The sequence below is a fragment of the Monodon monoceros genome, unplaced genomic scaffold (genome assembly GCF_005190385.1).
Source record: "Monodon monoceros isolate NGI ecotype Baffin Bay Population unplaced genomic scaffold, NGI_Narwhal_1 Super_Scaffold_18, whole genome shotgun sequence".
Lineage (NCBI taxonomy): Eukaryota > Metazoa > Chordata > Mammalia > Artiodactyla > Monodontidae > Monodon > Monodon monoceros.
The window spans coordinates 107,611,288-107,627,117 of record NW_021703774.1 but is presented as its reverse complement, the minus strand read 5'-3'; the positions used below and the strand labels follow the sequence as shown (position 1 = coordinate 107,627,117).

Below are 15,830 nucleotides of genomic sequence, written 5' to 3'. Positions count from 1 at the left end.
CATACCAGCTTTCAGTGAAAAGTTAACTATTTATAAGGATTCATAAAATCTATACTAATCTGTATTAGCTTATTTCCTGGATAACACAACCTTTTCAACATATCATATTTGGAGAGTGGTTTGGCCTTCAGTTTGTATAGGGTTGTACTACACGTTTAACTACTTTTCCTTTTTAAAAAATTTTTTTCAGCCTACTATCCATATGTAAAGCTTTATATTTAATGTTCTCATTAACGTGTATATTAATATTAAAACACTCTTAAACATAGCCTTTTAGGATGATATTGCAAGTCTTTAAAATCTTCATCTCTAGTTGAGATGAACAGTTTTGCTAAGAAAGGCTCAGTAATGTGCTGTTTTATATTAACAGGAAACAGAACAGCAGTAGTGGTTTGAATACACTGCAAACAGGAAGTTTGATACATGCATAGCTCTTGGCTTCTGTGTAAGAAGTTGTTGAGCTCCTTCTGGAAATATTTTCAGTTACTTTAAATTAAGTGTAAATACACATGAATGGCAGCTTATAGAGAACTACCCTGTAATCAGTATACAGGTACAACTGCTCTTCAGAAATTGGAAGGTTTTGCTAGCCGATTATTTCATAGACACTCCAAAGGTACTGCACATGATCAGAAAACAACTCTGGAAAATGACAGCCTTCATTTCTCTGAACATACTGCCTTATGGGACAGATCAAGTAAGTTTTTTTTTTTTTTTATGATACACTGTAACTAGAAACTAAAATGCTAATTGGAATTTTAGAATCAAGCACAGAACTGTGTGTGTGGGGGGGTGTCTTTTTATGATTTGCCCAAGGATATTTTGCAAGGTAAAGTTGAAAAAAAATTACAAAAACTTGATTATAAGTTGAGCTGGATCACATAGCTCATCGTTTTGTTTTAAATGCGATTAGTTAAGTTGAATATAAGTGGGAAAATTTTCTACAAAATTCTTACATCATTTCTAGTGTATGTTTTTTTTAATTAAAAAAAATTTTTTTGTTCTTAAGTGAAAGGCCTACATTTAAGAAAAATAATCATTTTATTTTAAAAAATATCTTGGATTTATAAGCCTTAATATTCAAAAGGGGCAAAAGGACTCTTGAATTTATAATTAAATTTTTGTTATGTTTGCCATATTTTATTTTTAAATGCATGTGTGAAAGTTACTTGAATTTAACAAGCAGGATTTATAATATGAAAGCATAGTATGATTATTCTATGTGAAATCTTATATTTATAACATTATAAATATCAGAATCTTTCATATGGGGGGGGAAAACTTGTTTATGCATGCATCACATTCTTTCCAGGCATGGTAAAATGTTTGGACTTAACTGCTTTGCTGAAATGATGATACGTAATGATTTTTTGTGACATGCACTTTTTAAAGGCTACATTTCACATATAAACAATACCAGTGCCCTCATTCCACATCTCACCTTGGACCCTCCCCAAGGTATTTTTGTTATTCTGATTAAAGGAACAATATAATTACTCTTGGTACTTTTTAGTGTGTTTGATCACCAAATAGCACTGTTTTGCCTCTTTCTGTTTACATACTCCATAGCAGTTAAGGAAGAAAACTCAGCTAAAAGAAAAGCAACAAAAAACCAAGAATGGCTTACAAAATTGACTATTTTGTTTAGATAGTACCTTCATAGTTCCGCAGAAGTTTATTTGAATTTTTTTTTTTTGCATTAGAATTTTTTACCTTCCTCAAGCTATTTTAGGGAGAAAGTAAAGAACATATATTTGTACAATTTTTTTTTTTACTTTATAGGTTTTGATTATTTATAATTAATCCTTACTATATAGCAAGTTGATGCATGAGGAATCTCAAATATCTTCAAGGTAATGAACTGTTGAGTATTGAAATAATAGTATATTATTAAAATTTACCATGCAACAAAAGTTTTTTATTCATTTTACTTGCCCTATTCTGTTAAATTGCAGTCTCCTAAGCCCTTTTGGAAATCATTTTTATGCATTTCAAGGACTTTTAATTAAACATTCAGTGAGGAATGAGGACAGTAGTGAATTAGTACACTAATCCCTGTTTCTACAAATAGTGGATGTTTAGTGAATGTATCTCAAATGGATGAATATCATGGGCTTTTAATATTTAAAAGTTATGTTTGAATTATACTCTCACCAGTTTTAAATGTGTGGGGCTTGTAACATTTTCTGAGACACATTTTAAAATCTAGCAATTGAAGATAATATCATGAGCTGTGATTTCTTTTGGAAAAAACAGACTGATAAAATGCTGTTAACATTTTTCTTTATGGTGATGCCACAAAATAAAATAAATAGAATCATAGTGCACAGTGAAATTAGGTGCAAACCTTGTAGCCGTTCAAATGATAGGTATGATATAAGAAATGCTTAAAGAGTAACTGAATGTTAATGAATCAAGCATTCTTTCACTTTCTCTTTCATATCCTCAAATATAGAAATAGACACAATAATTTTTTATATGTAGTGATGAGAATGGTAAGCATGGTGTTCTAGTTTCTTATTATGGAATGTGTTGATATAGAGGAGAAAATATGGATACAACAGAAACAGAGGAATCCTTTTGTATCAAAATTCCAAGGTTTATTTTCATGATGAAAACACAGATTTTTATTCATTTATAGTGTGAGTTATGGAAAGAGTTTTGACAGTATGAAGTTTTCATACAAACCACATTCTTCAAAGCTACTTAAAGCAGTTTACTTGCATGACTTGTTTGACAAGGAAAAGGAATGTAATATCTCCTGATGATAAGCTCTCTGAGTATGCTTGTTCCAAAAGTGTGATTTAAGAAATCAGCTAAGCACAGAAACTACATGTAATTTTATAAAAAGTAGGTTTGTGAACTACTGAGTAAAGATTAATTACCAATCTAGGCATGTATGAAATGTAAGAATTTTAATCCAAGTTTCTTTATTCTCCAGTGACATTAAATATAGGAAGAAATACAAAATAAAGGCCACACAGTGCTTTCCAGGTGCCTTAAATGTTTTATCTTTTACTACTAAATTAAGTAATAGGAATTCCTGTTTGATAACATAAATATTTAACAGCTGATTCCATGCACATATAAGTACTTGAAGCTCACAACAAAAACATGAAGGAATTCTTTTTATTCTGACTCAGAATGAATGGGAGTATTGACATTCATTGAGTTCTCTTTCTAGCCAATTTATTTTGGTTCGCTTTTAAATCTTTCTTTGATCATAAATGGTGTGTTGAGTTATATAGTGCTGAACTTAATGGAAGTTTTGCATATTTTAAATCTTGGACTTTATAAATTCAATGTCTAATTACAATATTTTAAGGACTGAATAGACAAATACCATCAAATGCTTTACCTATTCTCCTTTCCCATGAATTGACAGGCTATTTCTGTGGCAGATACAAATCCATATTAGTGAAGCTTAGATTGAAATACTATATTGAACAAATGAACAATTTTGAATATGGATTTTTTTAGGTAGAATCAGAGCTGAAGTGGTTGTAATAAACCACTTTATCTAGTTAGTTTTACCTTTCCAAAACTCGTACAGTCTTTAAGGCAGTACACTCCCATGCTTATTTCTTAGTCCACTAAATCTGTATCATTGTAAATTCTAAGCTAAAAGACCGCCTACATTATCTTTTCTTTTCTTTTTTTTTTTTTTCGGTACGCGGGCCTCTCACTGTTGTGCCCTCTCCTGTTGCGGAGCACAGGCTCCGGACGTGCAGGCTCAGCGGCCATGGCTCACGGGCCCAGCTGCTCTGCGGCATGTGGTATCTTCCCGGACCGGGGCATGAACTCGTGTCCCCTGCATCGGCAGGCGGACTCTCAACCACTGCACCACCAGGGAAGCCCTTATCTTTTCTTAAAAAAATTTTATTGGAGTATAGTTGATTTACAATGTTGTGTTAGTTTCAAGTGTACAGCAAAGTGAATCAGTTATACATATATCCACTCTAAGAATCAATATCGTGAAAATGACTATACTACCCAAAACAATCTGCAGGTTCAATGCAATCCTTATCAAATTACCAATGGCATTTTTCACAGAATTAGAACAAAAAACTTTACAATTTGAATGGAAACACAAAAGACCACGAATAGCCAAAGCAATCTTAAGAAAGAAAAACAGAGCTGGAGGAATCAGCCTCCCTGACGTCAGACTATACTACAAAGTTACGGTCATCAAAACAGTATGGTACTGGCACAAAAACAGAAATATAGATCAGTGGAATAAGATAGAAAGTGCAGAGATAAACCCACACACCTATGGTCACCTAACCTATGACAAAGGAGTCAAGAGTGTACAATGGAGAGCCTAAAGAATTTTAACTGGCATAATACAGGAAAAGTTAACTTGCTTATTCTACTACAGGGAAATGTATTTAGCTACTATACATCTTCTGTTGGAGCTGGACACTTAGTTAGAATTAGCACTTCAGGACCTTATTTTTAATTGAAGGGTAGTTGATTTACAATATTTTTGTGTTAATTTCAGCTGTACAGCATAGTGATTCAATATTTTTGCAGATTCTATTCCATTATAAGCTTATTTCAAGATAATGGATATAATTCCCTGTGCTATACTTTAAATCCTTGTGGCTTATCTACTTTATATATAGTAGTCTGTATTGGGTTGGCCAAAAAGTTTGTTCGGGTTTTTCCATAAGCTCTTACAAAAAAACCAGAATGAACTTTTTGGCCAACCCAATATATGTTAATCCCATATTCCTAATTTTTCCTCCACCCCTTCCCTCTCCCCTTTGGTAACCACCAGTTTGTTTTCTGTGTCTGTGAGTCTGTTTCTGTTTCCGTCTGAGTCAGACTTGTCTTTCTCTAAGCATAATATTCTTTAGGTCCGTCCATGTTGCTTCAAATTGCAGTATTTTATTCTTTTTTATGGCTGAGTATTATTGTGTGTGTGTGTGTGTATATATATATATATATATATATATACACCACATCTTCTTAACCCAGTTGTCTGTTGATGGACATTTGGGTTGCTTCCATGTCTTGGTTATTGTAAATAGTGCTTCTATGAATGTTGAGGTGCATGTATCTTTTCGAATTATTGTTTTCACTTTTCCTGGATATATACCCAGGAGTGGAATTGCTGGATCATATGGTAGTTCAATTTTTAGTTTTTAGAGGAACTGCCATACTGTTCTCCATAGTGGCTGCACCAAATTACATTCCCATCAACAGTTTATGAGACTTTCCTTTTCTCCACATCCTCTCCAACATTTGTTATTTGTAGATTTTTTGATGATAGCCATTTTGTCTGGTATGAGTTGATATCTCATTGTGGTTTTGATTTGCATTTCTCTTAATAATTAGTGATGAGAGCTAACACTTTTGGTCACTATGTGAACATGGCAATGAATAGTCAAGACAATGGAATCCCTTTATAACAACAGTGGTTATTTATGATGTTTCTTCTACCTGGAATTTCCTGTTCCTACTACTGCCAATGGTGAGATTTGCTCATACTTTAAGACTCTGCTCACATATTATCTTTGTAACAAAATCACCAAAGCATTCTTCTGTTCCTCTGTTCTTTATCCTTTTTAGAATTCATGATCTCTTCCTGTGTTCTCATATCATACTCACTTCTATTACGTTTTATTTTATAGTATTAAAATTGTATTACATTAGTCCTCAAGTTACCTCTCTCCCCTATTTGACTTTGAACTCCTTGAAGGCATAGAATTTGTCAATTTATTTTGGTATTGCCAGCATAGTTCTCAATACATGTTGAGTTGTTTGTTAGATTAACATTAAATATCACTACAGTCTTACACTAACAAGCTTTCTCTCAATTTGTTCTATTATGATCTTTGCAATTTATTTTAAAGGCCTGTGGCCATTAACCAAAAACAGTGAAATGCTGATCTGACCCTGGTAAATAAATATCACATTTCAGAGGCCCTGAACTTTTCAGTGTTACCTGTACATTTTTATCATGATTGTTTATAAGAATTTGAGTAATCAGCAGCCTTTATAGTAAAACTAAGAAACCGGGATATTAAATGATTTGAAATTAGAAAATGTTTCCATGGAGTGTTTAACAGTGCCAAGTACTATATCAAGTGTAATAATGAGAAGCTTGTACTTGCTTGTGTTTTACAAGAATAGCCATACTACATAGTTAGAGAAGGAAGATTGAGTATATACTCTTGATAGTGTCTTGCTCAAGTGTGGTCCCAGTCTAGTAGCATTAGCATCATCTGGGAGCCTGTTAAAAAGGAAGACTTTCAGGCCCCATCTAGACCTACTGAGTCAGAATCTGCATTTTAACAAGATTACCCAGCTGATTCATATGCACATTAAAGTTTGAGAAGCCCTTTTTCCCTAATAACATTTTAATCTGATTACCAAATACTGTGTCTTCATTGGAGAAAATTTGTAAACCATAGAAAAGAACAAACAAAAAAGTAAAAATCACACATAGTCCCACCAAAAGATAATCACTATTAGCCTTGCTCTACATATAGTCTATTTTGTGCATAGATACACAAATTTCCACTGGCCCTTAACTTTGGATCTCTCCGTAGTGTTTCATAACATTTTTCCTTATTGTAAAGATTTGTTCTACAATATCTTTTAAGATGGCTGTTTTGTATTGTCTTAAGGATGCAACACAATTTAAACAGTCACTAGCCATCTAGATTGTTTTTAATTTTTCGCTATCATATAAAAAAACCACTGTGATAAACATTCTTGTAGCTAAATCTCTGTGCATATCATTATTTTTATATTTTATAGGACAAATGTAGAGAACTGTTATAACCATTTTAAGCTTTTGTATTAAATAAATTGCATCCCAGGTATACACATAATATATTCTCTTGGAGTTAAATTTGTTTCGATATTCAGAGAAGACATGTTTAAATTCCCTCGTATAGTTTTCTGGCACAAAAAGCATGCTTTACTTTCTTATTATTAGTGTTTATCAAAAATTTTCCACTTTTCAAAATTGGTCAATTATTAGAAGCAAATGGTCTGAGAGACTTGTTTTAGTTGTTGAATAGAGCATTATCTTTGGTAATCAACATACTATAATCTGCTTGGGTTGGAGATTCAGTCATATTATAAAGTTTATCCTCTAAATCTGATTCTGCAATATAGTGGTGACTCATACCACTTCACTCCCACGTTTCCTGGGTGGAGTATTGTCATATACACTATCACATGAAACATTTATTTACTATCTGTCAGGCATTGTTCTAAGCACATTGCATATATTAGTTTATGTAATCCTTTAAAACCCCAGTAAGATGGATACTATTATTATTCACATCTTTCAGATAAAGAGACTAAAACACATTGAGGTAAAGTAATTTCCTCAAGGTAACATAACAAATAGATAAAATTTGAACCCAGGCAGTCTGGCTCCAAAGCCAACACTCTTTTTTATTTTTTTTTGCGGTACGCGGGCCTCTCACTGTTGTGGCCTCTCCCATTGCGGAGCACAGGCTCGGGACGCGCAGGCTCAGCGGCCATGGCTCACGGGCCCAGCCACTCTGCAGCATGTGGGATCTTCCCGGACCGGGGCACGAACCCGCGTCCCCTGCATCGGCAGGTGGACTCTCAACCACTGCGCCATCAGGGAAGCCCCCAAAGCCAACACTCTTAATCACCATTCTGTGAAATCTTTCTATATGTTTGTAAGAAAAACTGGGCTTTGGGTCCTATAGCAATGATTTCTGTCTGAGGTTTTCTGTTAGTTGCAGAGACTTAGTGCATATTATGAGGACCCAGAAGACTAACAGGCTGGTCAGAGAACTTTGAAAATAAAATGTCGTCCAAAAAGAGGTAGTAATTTGAAACTGGAAGGATGATGCATTTTCTGAGGGAGTGAATATTACTTGCAAGTCCCAAAACAATGGCTGATTTTAACTCTGGGGTCTGGTTATGGTTGTATAACAAGTGTAGCCCACTAGGGATACATATTAGGTCTTGTCTTTGAAATATTCGAATTAATCACTGTACTCATCTGCTCAAATTAGCAGGACTTCTAAATGGCAGTTTTCTTGGGATATTCTTCCAGTCCCCTTCAAGTATTGCTAAACTTCTGGGAGTTTACTCATTCCAGAGAAGCTAATCTTCTTTCCAAAGGTTGGATGAAGAAAGAGATGGGTATTTTGATTAGTATAGTGGCTAGTAATCTCATTTTCAGCTGCTATTGATTTTGCCAGTGCTACATAGTTTCACGGTTTAAACTGGTCCCAAAGAATTTGATGTATCCTTGCTCTTGATGCGATGCCACTGATACTTGTGGAGACTGGATTCTTAATGGAAGGATGTCTCCTTGTGGAGACACTGATTCTATTTTTCTTTTTTTTTAAATTTTGAGACACTGATTCTTTTTTTTTCATATTTTATTTAAATTTTATTATTTATTATTTTACAAAAATCATTAAGAAATCCTTGTGCCCCTTCATTTAAAAAATTTTCTTTTATTTTTTTTAACATCTTTATTGGAGTATAATTGCTTTACAATGGTGTGTTAGTTTCTCCTTTATAACAAAGTCAATCATCTATACTTATACATATATGTATAAATATGCATTAATTTTTATTGGAGTATAGTTGATGAGACACTGATTCTTAATTGAGACACTGATTCTTAATGGGAGGATGATCCACCCTTTCCAGTGTTATACTCATTCAAAGCTTATGTCACAGATTTAGTTTCCTTAATTTATACTTACTTAGTCATCCTGGCTTCATGCCAGGTTGAATGTGAGAAGGTGCTTTTGACTCATCCCCACACTGTACCAAAATTGGCCTTCCTTTCTTGAACATCTTTCCAGGGATAGCAAACTGGTTGCCTGTGACCCAGATGTAAATCACAGATATGTTTTATTTAGTTCTCATGATAATTTAAAATAATTGAGTGTGATACCATTATTTTATATGTAAATAAAAATATTGATTTTAAAACAAGATCTTTCATATTAATATCTGGACTTTCATATTCTATTTTTAATAATTTTATTTTTTTTAATTTTTATTTTTTTGGTTTTGTTGGGTCTTCATTGCTGTGCGCAGGCTTTCTCTAGTTGTGGCGAGCGGGGGCTACTCTTCATTGTGGTGCATGGGCTTCTCTTGTGGAGCACGGGCTCTAGGCGTGCAGGCTTCAGTAGTTGCAGTATGCAGGCTTCAGTAGTTGTGGTACACAGGCTTAGCTGCTCCATGGCATCTGTGATCTTCCCGGACCAGGGATTGAACCCATGTTTCCTGCATTGGCAGGCGGATTCTTAACCACTGCACCACCAGGGAAGTCCCTGGACTTTCATATTCTTGAACCATTTGAAAAACTGATTTCAGTGGCCTCTTATTCCCATATGAGAACAAATGGGAATTTGCACTGAATAACTGTTCTCTTTAGCCAGGATTTATACTATCTCATTTGCTCTAGCCTTCACTGTTTCACTACTTCTGTTGTTTTACCTGCCTATCCTCGGTAGGCACTTGAATTTGACCTACAGAGCCCCTAATGTGAGCCTAAATCACCAGATTCTCCTTTATTCTTCGATAAAGGTTATTTAGTGTGCCTTCTTACTCATGGGCCACAGATACTATCACTAAAATTGATAAGAAATTCTCGTAATTCTGAACCTTAGAAAGAATGGGGTCTAGGTTTTGATCCCTCCTTTTCAAATTCCTGTTTTATTTTTAATGCAGATCTACTTACCTCCTTCCCGTTTGTTAGCTCTCTTTATCATAGGGTATTGAGAGGAACAACCTTTACCAAGCTCCAAAGGGTTTTGTTAGATCATTCCCCCAAGGTAATAGATGCCTACCAGCCTTAGATTTACATAATTAAGTTGTCGGCTGAAGTGATTCTTCCCACAGCAAAGAAGATCTGCCTCAGATTGACTCTACTTATGTAGAGAAGCACTTGACAACTTTTTTAAAAAGAGAAATATAATTTACATGCCATAAGACTCACTCATTATAAGTGTACAATTCAGTGTTTATTAATAAACATATAGAGTTGTGCAGCCATCACTACAATTCAGTTTTAGAACATTTTTCATCACCCCCAACAGTTCTTTTGTTCTCTTTTGCAATCAGTCCCCACCTCAGACAAACACGGATCTGTTTTCTATGCCTACAGATTTCCTTTTCTGGATATTTTATAAAAATGGAATCATATATATATATAATCTATTGTTGCTGGCTTCTTGAACTTACAATAACGTTTTTGAGGTTCATCCATGTTATAGAACATATCAATAGTTGGCTCTATTTTATTGCTGAATTGTACTGTATTGTGTGGATGTAACATTTTTGTTTATCCATTCAGCAACTGATGAACATTAGGATTGTTTCCAGTTTTTGGTTTATTTGGATAATGTTGCTCTATCCGCATGCAAGACTGGGTGGACATATGCTTTCATTTCTCTTGAGTTGATGTCTAGGTGTAGAATAACTGGGTCATATGGTAAGTTTATGTTTATCTTTTTAAGAAATTTTCAAATTGTTTTCCTAAGTAGCTTAATATTTTATATTCCCATCAACAATGTAGGAGGGTTACAGTTTCTTCACATTCTTGTTAATACTTGGTATCATCAGTCTTTTTGATTTTAGCCATTCTGGTGTGTGTGAATTGGTATTTAATTGTGGCTTCAGTTTGCATTTCCCTAATGATTCATGATGTTGAGCATATTTTCATGTTCTTATAAACCATTCATGTATCTACTTTGGAAAAATGTATTTTCAAATCTGTTGCCCACTTTCTAAATTGAGGGGTTTTTTTCTTATTATTGTCAAGTCTTTAAAGTTCTTTATATATTCTGAACACAAGTTTACCAAATAAATAATTTGCAAATATTTTCTCCCCATTGGTGGCTTGTATTATCTTCTTAAATGATATCCTTGAAGAGCAAAAGTTTGTAATTTTAATGAAGTCCAGTTTATCATTTTTTCCCTTGATGGATTGTACTTTTGGTGCCAAATCTTAAGAAATCTTTATCTAACCCAAGGTAATGGAGATTTTTATTTTATGCTTTCATCTAAAAATTAATTTTTTGTGTTGTTTTGTGTGAGCTATGGAGTGGAGTTCTTTTTTTTAACTCATAGAAATATCCAATTTTTACTGCGCTGTTTGTTGAAAAGACTTTTCTTTCTCCATTAATCATCTTGGCACCTTTTGTCAAAAATCAATTGACCATAATTGTAGGGGTTCACTTCTGAATTCTCAATTTTGTCCCAGTGATCAATGTGTGTCTATTCTATGCCAATACCACATTGTCTTGGTTATTGTAACTTTAAAAAAAGTTTTGAAATCAAGTAGTGTAGGTCCTCGAACTTTGTTCTTTCCAAAATTGTTTTGGCTATTCTGGGTCCTTTACATTTCCATATAAATTTTAATCAGCCTGTCAGTTTCTAAAGAAAAGCCCACTGGGATTTTCATAGAGATTTCATTGAATCTATAGATTAATTTGTGGAGACTCTTCTATTAACAATATTGAGTCTTGAAGTCCATGAAAATGAAATAGCTTTCCATTTATTTTGATGTTCTTTAATTTCTCCGCAATGTTTTCTGTTTTTTTTTTTTGCTTTTTTTTTTTTTTTTTTTTTTGTCTAAATTTTTTTTAATTTTTTTTTTTTGTTTTTTTTTTTTTTTTTTTTAGTGAGTAAATCTTGTTAAAATGGATTCCTAAGTTTTTTTTGTTTTCTGTTAATACCATTGTGAATGGAGCTGTCCTTTTAATTTCATTTTTGGATTGCTTGTTCCTAGTATATTAAAATGTTATTGGTTTATATATATATTATATCCTATGATGTTGATAAACTTACTTATTAGTTCTTGTAGTTTCTTTATAGATTCCTTAGAATTTTATACATATAGAATCCTGTCATCTGCAAAAAAAGACAGTTTTATTTCTTTCTTATCAATTTATATGCCTTTAATATCTTTTTAAATATCTTTTTTCTTACCTCATTGCACTGGCTAGAACCTTTCATAAAAAGTTGCAAAGAAGTGGTGAGTATAGATATCCTTGCCTTATTTCCATTCTTAGGAAAAGCATTTCATCTTTCACCATTATATATAATGTAAGCTATAGGGTCCCCCTCTCCACCTCACCCCCAAACTCACCCTTTATCAGCTTGAGGAAGTTCCCTTCCAGTCCCAGTTTGTTGAGAGGTTTTATCACAGGTACTGGATTTTGTAGAATGCTTCTGCTACATATATTGAGATGTTTATGTCGTTTTGTCTTTTATTCTATTAATATGGTGTATTCCATTAATTAATTTTCAATGTTGAACCAACCTTGCCTTCCTGGGATAAATCCTACATGGTCCTGGTGTATAATCCTTTTAATATACTGCTGAATTAGGTTTGCTAATATTTTGATAAAGATTTTTGTGTTGGAATGGATATTGATCTGTAATTTTCTTTTGATCTTTGTCAGTTTTGTCATCAGGCCTCATAGAATAAGTTGGGAAGTATTATATCCTACTTTATATTCTAGAAAAGTTTGTGTCAGATTGGTATTATATCTTCTAATGTTTCATAGAATTCCCCAGTGAAGCCATGTGGACCTGAGCTTCTCTTTGTGGGAAAAATTTTAATTACTGGCTTAATATTTTTGTTTGTTTGTAAGTCTTCTCAGATTTGTTATTTCTTCTTGAGTTAGTTTTGGTAATTTGTGTCTTTCTATGAACTTCTCCATTTCATCTAAGTTATATCATTTACGTAAAGTTGTTCATAGTATTCTCTTTTAATCCTTTTAATTTCTCTAGCATCAGTGGTTATGCCATCTTTTCATTCCTGATTTTGGTAATTAGTGTCTTCTCTGTTTTATTTTGTCTTAATTTTGGTCAGTCTAGCTAAAGGTTTATCAGTAAGACTTTTGGTCTCTTCATTTTCTCTATTGTTTTTATGTTCCATTTCATTGAATTCTGCTGTGACCTTTTTGGCTTTGGTTTAATTTGCTCTTCTTTCTAAGTTTCTTAAGGTGGAAACTTAAATTATTGATTTGAGACCTTTCTTTTTTTCTAATACATGTGTTTAAAGTTTTGAATTTCCCTCTAAGCTATGCTTTATCTATATCCCATAAATGTTGATTTCTTGTGGGGCTTTTTCCATTCAGTTCAAAATATTTTCTAATTCCCTTTGGGATTTCTTTGTGATTTAAATCCAGATATTAGGATTTCCAAAATTTCTCTCTGTTGTCGATTCCTACTTTAATTCTCCTATGATAAGAGTTCATTTTTTGAATGAATTTTCTATCCTTTCAAATTAATTTGAGATTTGTTATATTGCTTAGCATATGATTAGTATGGAGAATTTCCATGTGTACTTGAAAAGAATGTGTATTCTGCTGATGTTAGATGCTGTGTTTTATAAATGTCATTTTAATGATATTATATTCAAGTTTTCTGTAATCTATTGATTTTCTTTTTTCCATGAATTATTGAGAAGAATATTGAAATTTTCAACTATAATTTCTGAATTATTTAGTTCTTTCTTTAAAAAAATTTTTTTTAATTTATTTATTTTTGGCTGTGTTGGGTCTTCATTGCTGCGTGTGGGCTTTCTCTAGTTGTGGCGAGTGGGGACTACTCTTCATTGCAGTGTGTGGGCTTCTCATTGCAGTGGCTTCTCTTGTTGCAGAGTACGGGCTCTAGGTGCTATAGGGCTTTGGTAGTTGTGGCACGCGGGCTTCGTTACTCCACGGCATGTGGGATCTTCCCAGACCAGGTATCGAACCATGTCCCCTGCATTGGCAGGCGGATTCTTAACCACTGTGCCACCAGGGAAGTCCCTAATTCTTCCTTCAATTCTGTCATTTTTGTTTTAGCATTTTGGAGACTATTTTGTTCATTGCATATACATTTCTAATTGTTAAACCTCCCAGAAGTATTGACCCTTTTATCATTATGAAATTTCCTTTTTTTGACTTTAGTAATATTTCTTGTCTTAAAGTCTATTTTGTCTGATATTGATATAGGTATTCCACCTGTATTATGGTTACTGTTACATGGTATAACTTTTTCTCTCCTTTCCCTTCAACCTATTTTTATCTTAAAATCTAAAGTGTGGCCCTGTAGATAGCATATAGTTGGACCTTTTTAAATCCAGTCTGATAATTTCTGCCTTGTGATCTGTTTATTCACATTTAATGTAATTATTGATATGGTTGGCTTTACATCTTCGATTGTGCTGTTTGTTTTCTATATATCTTAAGAGTTTTTGTATTGTTGTTCCTCTCTTCCTTCTTTTGTGTTAAACATATATTTGTAGGATGCCATTTTAATTCCTCTTTGATTTTTAAACTACATTTTAAAAAGACATTTTCTTAATAGTTGATTTAAGGGTTAAAATATGCATTTTATCTTATCACAATCTACTTTTCTAGTAAAATATAGTGACTTTGATGCAATATAGTTCCATTTCTTCTCTAATTTTGTGTTATCATTTTCACATATTACCTTTATGTTTTTATAAACCTAGAAATGCAGTGTTACAATGATTGCTTCATACAATTTTAAGGTCTTTAAAGAAATTTTAAAAAGAAAGATAAATGTGTTTATATAGTCTTTTACTTATATATTTATCATCTATACTCTTTATTTCTTCCTGTCAATTTGAGTATTGTCCAGTGTCTTTTCATCTGGAACAACTTCCTTAAGTATTTCTGCTTGAAGCACATATCCTCTGTTGTTGTTTATCTGAGAATGTTTTTATTTTACCTTTGTTTTTAGAGGATAGTGTTCCTGGATAGAGAATTGTGAAAAGGTTTGTTTCTTTTAGCACTTTGAATACATTATTCCACTGCCTTCCGGCCTCTCTTATTTTCGTGAAGAAGTCATCATTAATCATATTGCTTTTCCCCTGTACATGATTAGTCATTTTCTCTTGCTTCTCTCAATATTTTTTCTTTGTCTTTTAACAACTTGAATATGAGGTGTCTAGGTATGAATCTCTTTGTACTTATCATACTTGGCATTGGTTGAACTTAGATTGCAGGTTAACATTTTTCATCAGATTGGACATTTTCAACCATTATTTCTTCAAATATTTTTTCTTTGCCCTTTGTCTTTCTCCTCTCCTTCTAGGGTTCCTATTACATGTATGTTGATACCCTTGATATCCTACAGGCTTCTGAGGGTCTGTTCGTTTTTTTCCTATCTTTTGTTCTCTGTATTCTTCAGACTGGATGATTTCTATTGATCTATCTTCAAGTTCACTGACTGAGTCTTTTGCCCTCCTCAAATCTGCTATTGGGTTTATGTAGTGAGTTTTAAAGTTTGGGTTATTGTACTTTCCAAGTCTATAATTTTTATATCTTGAATAGTTTCTCTTTCTATCATTATATTGAAATTCTCTTTGTTGTATCATTGCCATCATATTTTCCTTGAATTCTTTAAATACAATTTCCTTATATTCTTTTGATATATTTCCAATAGTCTTGTCTGCTAAATCCTATATTTGGGACCATTCAGAGACATTTTCTATCGTTTTTCCTCATTATGGATTATATAATGTTTTTGTCAGAAATTTGACTTTTTAAAATAATATTTTGTAGCAGCTCTGCATTCTGATTATTTTTTCTTTCCTCAGGATTGTTTTTATTTATATTGTTTTGTTTTAATAACTTCCATGGCTTTAATCTATGGGCTGTATCCACCATGTTGTCTGGCTACTGATTTCTCTGTTAGGGATTACCCTGTGCCTGCATAGCTTAGTTACTATTCAGTGATTAATCAGAGTTTGTGCTCAAACATTCTGAGCCAGTCTGTGCTGATGGAGCTGTTTGTGGGTTGGAAAGCATATTCAATGTTCAGGCAGTTTTCAAGCCTGTACC

General features: G+C 33.2%; 1 protein-coding gene across 5 annotated transcripts in view; it reads left to right on the top strand.

The window, feature by feature from the left end:
• The window catches only part of PRKACB (protein kinase cAMP-activated catalytic subunit beta), a 142,515-nt gene that overhangs the window by 62,494 nt on the left and 64,191 nt on the right, over positions 1–15,830 (top strand). Inside the window, exon 1 of one of the 5 annotated variants that reach the window (XM_029227697.1) lies at positions 399–697. The exons of 3 other annotated variants lie outside the window; for them this stretch is intronic. In XM_029227697.1, the coding sequence (XP_029083530.1) occupies positions 514–697 (184 nt within the window). In that variant the 5' untranslated portion in view covers positions 399–513. Of the gene's footprint in view, positions 1–398; positions 698–15,830 lie in introns of those variants that run through there. One more of the 5 variants, XM_029227694.1, reaches the window with a different exon arrangement.